General features: G+C 42.8%; 1 protein-coding gene across 1 annotated transcript in view; it reads left to right on the top strand.

Moving 5' to 3' along the window:
* Window positions 1-958: 958 nt before the first annotated feature.
* Window positions 959-10,946, top strand: part of FSTL4 (follistatin-like 4) — a gene marked incomplete at its 5' end in the record, with an annotated part of 38,664 nt that continues 28,676 nt past the window's right edge. The window contains one exon of the mRNA XM_009871279.1: window positions 959-1,125. Within this exon, the coding sequence (XP_009869581.1) occupies window positions 959-1,125 (167 nt within the window). The remainder of the gene's footprint in view (window positions 1,126-10,946) is intronic.

The following is a 10,946-nucleotide window of genomic DNA, read 5'->3' as shown; positions in this document are numbered from 1 at the left end:
GACCCTGTATTTCATTTCTCCTCAAGAAAAGACGTCCTCATTAGCCCTACTCCAGGCTACAAATTATTGTAATTATCAGTTCTTTATCCTGTCAAGTGCACTCCAAATATTGTATTTGTAAAAAAGGAGCTCTCTTTGATGCAGAAGGTAACTGTGGTGTTGGCCCCTACGTGCTGTATATGTGCTGCAGGCAGCTGGGTGAGGGTGGTGGGATGGGACCTCTTGGGTGGGACCTGCCTTGGGCTGCTCTCCACAGTCCTCGCTTGGCCACGTCTCACATCTCCTCCACAGGTACCTGAAGGAGATGTGATTTGATGATGTATTTTCTATTCCCGGTTTTGCCACTAACCCCCACAGTTACCTTGGCTGGGTAATGTTCTCCTTCCCTTCCCGATCTTTCTCTCTCTCCCCTTTTGGATTTGGAGGTTTCAGGTGCAGAAAGTGCTTGATAGTCTGACTCTGTCAGGCTCTGTTCTCGTGTAATGCCTGTGGGAGACACCACCACCCAAATAATGGCAGTAAGTTGGTCAAACATTCCCATTTTTGATCAACTACATATCAAAACTGTAGCTACCTCTTCTGCAGAACAGCTTTTACTTTTACCTCATATGGTTAAGTTAAAATGACTAATTTTTTTTTAATTTAAATAAAACATGAGAAAGCTTCTCGCTCTTTGGTTAGAAGAACATCTGTGCCTCAGATGCTGTATGAGGCTGCAATTGGTAAAGGAGTTTTTGTGCTTGGTGAATTCCAATATTTGGGCAATTTAAAACTGAGTTTATTTATATTTCAGTGACAATGATCTTGTCTTAATTCTTCTTCAGGGCAAGAACCTGACCCATTCTTGTGCCTTTTCAAAGGACCTTGGCAGAACCTTCAAAGTTATTCCTGGAGGCAGAAGGGAAACAACTTCCCTTTGTAATATTTGGTAATATTCCTGTTTTGTTGCCTTTTGCAGAGGTGGTTCGGCTGATCCTGCCAGAGGACCAGAAGATCAGCGTTACCACCATCACAGTTGGCCTCAGCACCGTTCTGACGTGCAACATCCGCGGGGCCCTGCGGCCTCCCATCATCTGGAAGCGCAACGGCATCATCCTCAACTTCCTCGACTTGGAGGATATTAATGTAAGTCCTGGAGTCACTCTTGTCATTTATTTTTTTTTTAGAGCATCGAACATGACCTTCAATTAACAGATGATAGTTTTAAGGGAGGTTCTATCTTGTAATCATTATGGAAAACTGGGAGCCAGCAGGATATTTTGGGTTTATGTGAATGTGTCTCAGGAATAAAAGGGAAATAAGATGTATGCAGCTGAGGGGTAGGGATGCTTGGAATGTTATTAGCATAGGATCATTCAGGTTGGAAAAGTCCCTTGGGTTCTTCGAGTCCAACCATTAACCCTATTCTACAAAGCTCATCCCTAAACCATCTCCCCCAACCCCACATCTCAACGGCCTTCAAACACCTCCAGGGCTGGGGACTCAACCCCCTCCCTGGGCCACCTGTGCCAGTGTCTGACTACTCTTCCTGAGAAAAAATTTTCTCCTAATGCCCAGTGTGACCCTGCCCTGTTGCAGTTTGCAGCCGTTCCCTCTTGTGCTATTGCTAATTACCCGTGAGAAGAGACCAGCACCAACCTCTCCACACCGTCCTGTCAGGCAGTTGCAGAGAGTGAGGAGGGCTCCCCTCAGCCTCCTCTGCTCCAAACTCAACAGCCCCAGCTCCTGCAGTCACTCCTCGTAAGATTTATTCTCCAGCTTCGTTGCCCTCCTCTGCACTCGCCCCAGCACCTCAATATGAAATACAAAATTAAAACTCTGTACTGTAATAACCCAGCACTTAAATAACTCTGGTACTTCATCCCTTGTTGCTCATTCAGTTTGGTGCAACCTGTGCTCCATGGACAGCAGCCCTGGAAAACCAGGGGAAAGCAGCTCTGCAGGCCAGTAACTCCTCGGGGATCCCTTTCTTAGTGCAAAGAGGCAGATTCATCAAGAGCGTGAAACAATAGTTATGGTTGGCATTGAAACCTCTCCTCTGCCTAAACCAAATAATACGTTTTTCTTTCTGTTCCTCCTATTTTACTTGCCATTCAGCCAAATCTTGTCTTCTCATTCCTCAGCTACTAATTCTGACGAGCAGGTTAAAATACAGGTTTTTCAGCAAGGCGTGGCAATACCCTGGCAGAAAAGATGAATCTCTTTTTGTTTGCAGTACTGGTCTGATGTGTGAGTCATAGCTTGTAGTAAAGACAGTACCTGAATAATGGTGTAAACTTACTCATTGATTTAATAACATTTAATAACGGGGAGAGTGGAAAGCAGTGTGCAAAAAATATGGTCTGTATTTCATTTCTCTTTGCATTAAAGTACACGGTAAATCAGGTTTTAGTTTAATTATGCTACAGCAGGCATTGATTTATATTTTTATTCAGCTCTTGTTAATTTGATAACCACTCAGTTCAGAGTTGTTACAGTCAGCACTGTAGCTCCCTGAATTGTTGTGTATCCAGGAATCCTGAAATGAGAAAAATCTGTGCTGTACTACTCTGCATTAATACATGAAAATTACAGTACATGGAACAGAAATACTGCAACTTAGCACATGATTTGTTGGCTTTTAGCAGGAAAATCAAGGGCACTATGTATAGGTGATCACTGTTTGCACAAACTCAGTAATTACAACCACCTAAACCTTCTTTTCTCTTCATCAAAGCAAGCATTGCGCTTCTGAAACGCATTTCTTGTCACCATTTGGAGTGTTGACATCGAAACGAAACCAGCAAACATCCCACAACCATAGGAGGGTTGCAGAGCCAGCCTGAAGGCGCTTGAACCTGACCGGATTTCTTAGAGACGTCATTGAGCTCCTGGGTTAGGATAACGGCCTTTGGGTCGCTGGCACTAAAAATAGATGGACAGCTGCCGAGCTGCAATGTGCAAAGTCAGGCCTTCCCTGCTGGCGTCGGAGCCGTGTGAGTGGTTGACCTGGCAGCTCGCCGCCTCTTGCACCCTCTGCAAGTGTTCCCCAGGAGACATCTGTTCCTCGACGTAGCTTAAGCTTTAGTAAAAATTACACGCGCTGCCAACACGCTTAGTTTAAGCTGTAGCGAGCGAATTCTAAAGCTTCAAGCCTGGAAGGAGCCTTTTCTTTTGACAGGTAGATTTACCCTCTAGATCTGAGACATCGTGGGGTTCATGTTGTTATTTTGGGGCTCAAGGTTGGACTGGGGTTAGAAGAGAGGTTCAGCTGCTCTGAAATCTTATGTCCACACACCCTGGAGGCTCAATCGTAGAATTTTTTTGGACAAAAAAGACTGAAAATTCCAGATATTTGTCTTACCATTATGAAATTTTGGTTGCGATCACATTCATCTTTAAAGTTTGTGTGTGAGCAGGACACAAAATGGCCTTTCAGGAATTGGAGTAGAAAGACGTAGAAGGATCAATAGCATGAGACTCTGAGACTTCATTTGCAACTCCTACAATTTTGAGGAGTTTGTTTTCGGGCTGAAATGCCAGATCCGCCCTAGCTTAGTACTGGGCCAAGCCCATTTCTAGAAGTAATTCTCTTTCTTGTTGGTTGTTAAATGTTAACAGGAGGAGTTACGTTCTTGCACGTAAACTGACTGGTTCCTGAATGATTCAGCACCCCCTGGGATAGTACCATGCTATACAGCAGAAAAAATGAAAAAATAACTTTTTGGTCTGTTTGAAGTAGTGTATCACTGAGAGACCATATTTGATATGGAGCATTATGAGATTATTGCAAGGAGGAAAAACGGGATTTATGCCTTGATTTTAAAGTTTCATGTGTCAGTTTATGACCTCTATCACCTTGTCATATAACAGCTGCTACTAGCACACATCAACTTTTTTTTTTTTTTAATCTAATAAACACCTCCACACTTTTTTCATCTTTAATTAAACTGTAGAGTTTTTTTCTGTTCTGTATATATTCTTGCCGTCTGTATTCTGGTCTGGCTATTTGAGGTGACACCATTTAGGGGTCACTGTCTTTTTCCTCTTCCACTATGGACAGTCTGTAGGGCTTTTGAGCTCAGGGTGTCCCCTCTCTGGCTACCAAGGATGGGCACCTGAAGCACTTATTGGTAGCAGGGATGAAGAGATGGTCCTTCAGCTGCTAAATCCAGTCTTCGTATTCAGATTAATCACAAGTTTAAGAAGCCCTCTTCTCGTAGGGTGCGAGCCACCTTCATGTGCAACCTGAGGACACGTGTTTGGGGTTGATACTTGCACGTAGCATGGAAGGAGCACCAGCATTGGCTTTGAGGTTCGTAGTGTGAAGATATGTGCAATCACACGTGGGTTAGGGTGGAGGACAGCGGAGAGTTCAAAGCTTTATGCTTTCGTGGGTACCCAATCTCAAACATTAAACAATAATCTATTTCTGGGTGTTGGCAGCAGGAAAGTAAAGGCAGTGTGATTCTTAATACACTTGAAGCCAGTTAATTAAATTACTTCAGTTTTCTTTTCGTACGCCTCAAGCAGACACTCGATTGCATTTCTGCTTTTCACAATAAGGTTAGCAATTTGGCTAATTGAAAGTGCAACGGGAGATTAATTGTACCTTTTTAACTTGAAGAAAATCCTCCCTGCTCTTGGCACAATGGTAATCACATACACAGCTACAGGATTGGAGAAATCCTCCTATTATATTTCAATTAAACTCTTTCTCTTCTAAATGCTAATTCAAGAAATCAGATGAAAATAGAAGCCTTACACTAGGAAAAAAAAAAAACAAAAAAAAACCCAGCAGAATCTTTCCAGATAGGTGTGAGAGCAGCACAGGAGAGGCACTGCCAAGAAGTCCTTTGTGGCTTTATTCTCTCCAGATACGTAACAAATGTGATGCGAGTAGGTTGACAGCGTTTCAGATTTATGCTAGAACTGACAAAGACCGTCAACAAAAACCTAGATAATCCTAAATTTCCGCAGAGCTGAGAGGTTGACGATTACTATAAAGCCTGGTTGTTTAAGTGTATTACTTTAAATCATTTTTATGTGATATCTTGATTGGCAACAAAATATTAATATTTTTTCATTGCTCTCTTAATCAGAAGCTTTCATAAGCAGCATAGTAATAATTTGTCTTGTCCTGTCTCTGAAGAACTCTGTTAATGAGTTTTCACATAGCTATTGCCAAAGAGCCATCTTAATGGTACATGTAATTAAATGATTTTTCTTGCAAACATTTAGGCATAGAAACATTATTTTTCCATAAATTACCCATCCATATTATTTATCCATTAGAAGTCCATTTGCAGCTATACTTCAAAAAATTCACATCAGCTTTCCTCATGCAGAAAATAACTATAATGTAGCTGAAACCGATAAGATTGTGATAGCTATAAATTGATTTCTGACTACAAATAGTGAAGTGGTTAAAACGTGTCATCTTTCAAAATAATATACTTTTGCCCCCTAGGAACAGGCAGTATGTTTTCCCAAATATGTGATTATGAAAGCATTCCTCAATTTGAAAATATAATAAACTCCTCATGGAGTCAAATGTATTTATGCAATATTTATGGGATGTTGTTTCACATGATTTGACATTATCTCCAGAGAAGCACGTGTAAATTTATAACCAAAATTTACAAACAAAAGTTCTTCCTTCGGAAGCGTGGTGAAAGCATACGCAAAAAACAGAGAATATTGCTGTAAAAAAACCCAAATGTTTTGGAAGGCAGGTAGATAAGAATTTGCTGGGTTGCCACGTGTAATGCAGGCAGCTGTAGCATAAATCCATGAGTGTCTTTCATTATTCATTTTGTATGAATCTGTACACTTTGAACACAAATCTGCATTAGGTAACTAGATGTAAAAACGCTTTTTGTTAACAGATCATTGGAATACAGGTCTGCTGAGGCAGATGGGATAGCAGGTCCTTGCTCTCCCAAAATATCCCAGCTGGGGACAAGCACAAGGCTCCAGAGTCAAGCTGGTGGTGGAAAGCCCAGCCGGGAGTTCAGGGCAGGGGAGTGAGAGTGCTTTGCAGCTATTTATGACTTGTCTTACTCCTTCTTCGATGAAAAAGCAGTAGTTGCCCTTAAAAAGCGTGCCGCCAGGAGTTAACAAAATGCGACGTATCGTTTGGTTGTTTGCTGCTCTCGCCGGTACGGGTCAGATTCTCTTGCATAAAGTCCACCGAGAAATGTCCAACAAGATTTCCACGTGCCAAATTCTCGAAGTCTGAATGTTCCCGTCCGAGGTCATGGCGTTACAGCAGGAGGATGTCACACAGGCTGAAAGGCAGAATGGTTGAAGCTGGAATGAGACAAGTCCAGGGAGCAGCTGCTCGACGTGAGGACCGAGGCCCTGGTGTGGGTGAGCAGGTCCCGTGTGTCTCCTCTGCCGTTGCCTCCTGTCAGGGGAAGGAAGCGGGGCTGGAAAGCCCTCTGCTCTCACCCTCAGACACTTACGCCTTTGTTAAGGCCATGTGAAGAAAGTCTGGGTCTTGCCCATGGGGTTCCTGTCACACCCAGCACCCCAGAGACACCTGAGTTACGTAGGTTGAGCTTGGAGGTAAACCTGCTTGGAGGAGGAGGAGTGGTTCTGTTCTCCAAACACGTTTTCCTCCTCCCTCTGCTCTGGCAAGGGAGTTGGACTAGATGTTACCTAGAGGTCCCTTCCAACCCCGAACATTCTGTGATTCCCCGTGCAAATCTGCGTGCCTTGCTTGGGCTGAACCCAAGCCTGCCTCCATCTCTGGCCACCAAACCTCTGCAAGGTGCAAAGAGCGTGTGGAAGTGGCAGAAGTGAATCTTTGGAGGGACACAAACCACTTCCTAAGTCGTTGATTGCTCATAGTCCACATCTACCTGTGCACCTGGCGAGACTCACCTCCATGTGTATCTCATAGCTCTTACAAGGTCTGTGCCTGCCTGCCTCGATACAGATTTCATGTATATTCATGTAAACGTCCGTTTTCCGTGTATAATATTTGAAACCCAAAGCAAATGGCCAACCTTTAAAGGGGAATTCTCATTAAAACAGGCTGTGTGAAGGCAATATATTCCTGTTGATGTTTTTAATGTAGTTTCACTGTTAAATAGTAAAAAGATCGCTTGTGAGTAACCCCACTTAATACCCTGCTAGTAGAAACCGGGCCATTAAAATGATCAAACCCTGTGTCATCCCAGATGCAGTGATGGGAGTAAATTACAGGAAGCTGCATGTTTAGAGCCAAGTTTCTTCCTTTTCAAATAAAAGTTTAAGAAATTGCACAGGGCTTATAGTATCTTAGGTCTTTGTAGGCTCCAACATAGAGGTTAAGTGGAAAATTAATACTTACTGTATTTTCAGAATATATAGTCTCTCGCTTTGCTGTAATGAAGATCACAGAACTCGTTTCCACTTGTGCCTCCACTGGAATAGCTTTTTTTTGGGTCACAGACCAAAATTTGTGGGTGATTACTGCAAAGGCACCTTTATGGAGCTTACAGCCCAGTTTTGTGGAGGCAAATGTTTCTCTGGGGTGGTTTTGCTTTGCTTGCATTTTTAGAGACTTAAAGGGCACATACCTTGTGAAATTTTTGAGAAACCTGAGGTGCTGGGGGCAGCCCTCCTAGAGATGACGCATGTGAACTCTGTCTGCGTGTTATAGCAGAAAAACAGAACGAGTGCAGTGTGAATCTTCTAAAAATGAGCAAGAAAAAAAGAGGGAGCCTATCTGCTGTGAAGTTTTAAGGTAACTAGACTGGAATGCTTTAAAAAACACATTAGAAAAAACCATGAGAATGAGCTGAATTAGGACTCTGAAATCAGTTGTACTCCGCTGTACCTGCTCTGACTGTTGCAACTGATAATTGAATTACAGACCAAAATCCACAAATCCCAGCTCTTCACCTCTGTAGGGAGAAAGTTGGAGTTTATGAATATAATTTCCTCCCAAGACTGGTACTTACCTGTTCAGTCATGGTCGTTGCATCTCTCTGAAACGTCCAGTAGATCCAATTAATAGAAACATTTCACTAAACCCCTGGTATGCTAATGCCTCCCTTCCAGCAGCTCCAGCAGGAAGACCTACTGTTGCTTTTCCTCGTCGTATTGACTTTCTCAGGGTATAAAAGTCATCCTTTTTTATCTTTATTATAATTACACAACTATCTACAACATTTATTTCCATATGCTGAACCAAAAAACTTTTTTGGCTTTCCAGCAAAGTCTTATGTTGTGCTAAATTCCTTAAGCAGGAAAAGAAGAAAAGATAAATTAATATCGCATCAGGCTGTGTTTGCAGTAGTTTTCTGGCATTTGCTTAAGGCTGAATTTTTTTCTCCATGTAAATTACTAAAGTGATAGCATGTATAAAACCAAGAACAAATAATATTAATGAAGCATAAGTTCTCAGCTTGTCTCTGGAAATGAATTATTAAAAGCACCAAAGAAAGTGATTTAAGAGCCCATGACTAATTTAGTTTTTATTATTTTTATATGAATCACTCATGAATCTATTGTAAAAAAGACCAGAGACGTTTGATTAGTGGGGAGAAATAATTTTCAAAGTGAGAGCCATTGCTGTAGATTTTGCATAATAATAATCTCATTAAACACTTGGGTACATTTTGTTTTAAAATCCTGTAAATATTACCAGAGAGAGATTCCTAGGACTCTGAGGATCAGGCAAGTTTTTTTAACGTGAACTAGTTAATACATTTTTGTTGCTGTGCTGGTTACCATGAAATCGTGATGGTGGTTTTCTTTGTCTCGTGGAAAACTAGTGACACCAGCCTCGGCCCAGTGCTGGGACTGGTTTTGTCAGAGGATGCTGAAGGCTCTCGGCTTCTCTGGGCTTGGCTGAAGGGGAAAGTCCTAAAAGTGAAGGAAATTCTTATTACTCCAGTGATGATGATGGTGATGCACCTAGGGCGGTGCCGTGGCATGACGTGGCGATAGCTGGAGATGGGCAGCTCCTCAGGTTTTGTGTCACTGTGACTTGTTTTTCTGCTCCTTCTTCCTTGCCCTAGCTACAAGGCATCCTCAATTAACGAGGAGTTATCCTAAAAGATAACTAAGTTATCCTAAAAGATATCCTTAAAGACCGAGTCTGCTCTATGCCAAGTCCTCTTCAGACTTCCTGGAAAACAAGAAGCTTGGCCAAAATGGGAAGGGCATTAAATATTCCATTCTTTGTCAGAAAAAAAAACCCCAAGACATGTGAGAAAGCTTTACGGAAAAAAGTCTGAAGTGGACAAAAAAAGGTGGGTGCCCCGTGCTCCGTGGCACCACCCCGGGTCGGTGTGGGTTCCCTCCCTGCCGGCAGCGATCCGGGGTGTCGGAGCAGGAGATTTGTGACATTGCAATCACATCTTGGATTTTACTTGAGACAGAAGGCGAGCGAGATTTACAAGCAATATGTCATGTTTTACACGTTTCTAAGCGCAGCGTCGCCGAGCCGCGGCGCGTTGCGTGACTGGGGAATGCATTAGAGGGAGGAATGGGATAAATAAATATGAAAAATCTTCTGTTTGAGGAGACCGATGCCTTGGGTAATCAGTAGTGATGGAAAGGAAATACAATACCAGAAAAAAAGAAAAAGCACATATCCATTTTCTAGGATCTGCTTTGTTATTTTTTAAAATTGACTGTGTGCAGTAGCAACTTCTTATTTTTCAGATGGCCAAGCTGTTATCAATTTAAAATGCAGGGTGGTGCATTTTTTTAATCTTGAGAAGTTAAAACATATTCTGAGGACACTTAATCAGTCCATTATTTGAAGGGTAAACTGCAAGACGTAAAAGAAGCTCACGAAGGGCTTTTTATTCAAAAGAGGGAGAGAAAACATGAGACAAACTGCTGGGGGAGTCAATTTATCATCTGCCGGTAGTCAAGCGTATCAATTAGGAGAAATTATAAGCACATCTTGCTGAATTGTTTGGGGTTTTTTTACTGAAATATGTAACATTTTATAATGAAATTGATAAAATTGCTTTGGTGCAAGGCTCATCAGTTTGGGAGTTACCGTGGTTTCTGCATCTATTCTCATCGCTTCTGTTTCTTCCTTCACACAAGAAAATTCTCCTCCAGTGGCAAATGAGGGAAAAGCATGTCTCAGAAGTCACTTTTCTGCCTTTCTCCTGGTCGCCTGTCCTTTTTCATGGGATGATCCATAAAATTGTCATTGCAGTTTGCCGTTGGACGTTGCTGGGGGTAGGAGCAGGGCAGTCCCAGCTCCTGGGGGGGTACATCCCTCGCTGGGGCTCCTGGGGATAGATTTAGGGGGAGAAGAATTATGTTACATCAGTTTTGTAGATGCTTGTGGTTGCCTCCGACTGCTCTCTGACTTGTGATTTGGGAAGCTGGCTTTGCAGTCAAAAGCCACCTGAAAAAAAAAGCACTCAAAATGTTTTCTCTGCCTTTTCCCAGCGGGAATTCTGCACCTTCCTCCCTCCCCGCCCAACCTTTCCCCTGCCAGTTCCCCCGGCAAGCTTAAGTGTGCGGGTTTGAGGGGTGGGAGCTCAAAACCTGAGTCTCTAAAAACACTTTGTGCCTAAAGATTTCCAAGAACTTTTGCCTTTTTGCCTGGTGCACAATTTTGAGAGTGACCTGCAGTTCCTTCTCAGCTTGATAAAATTGCACGAGGTCGTCACACCCAGTCGAGGAAACCAGATCGGCGGCTGAACCCGCGGTCAGGGTTAACTTAGACCTGGTTGATACGGTGGCATGAGATGCACCTGGTGAAAATAGCCCAAATATTGGGGCTGCCCCCGCCTGCCTGGGGTGAGTGCAAGAGGTGGAGGCTGTTAAGGAATCAAAGACTTGTCATTTCCTAGTGCTCCAGGGGTTGAGTTTTTACAGCACTTCCAAATACACCCTTATGAAATACACACAGAAACTGCTTGTGCATATATGTGAAGTGTGACTGTGAAATCCTAATGTGCTAATTATATCCAAGAGAAGAAACAGCAGTAAACACGGGG

Source organism: Apaloderma vittatum, unplaced genomic scaffold, assembly GCF_000703405.1.
Source record: "Apaloderma vittatum isolate BGI_N311 unplaced genomic scaffold, ASM70340v1 scaffold5386, whole genome shotgun sequence".
Taxonomy (NCBI): domain Eukaryota; kingdom Metazoa; phylum Chordata; class Aves; order Trogoniformes; family Trogonidae; genus Apaloderma; species Apaloderma vittatum.
The sequence above is the reverse complement of the archived record's forward strand: the minus strand, read 5'-3'. Positions and strand labels throughout refer to the sequence as shown.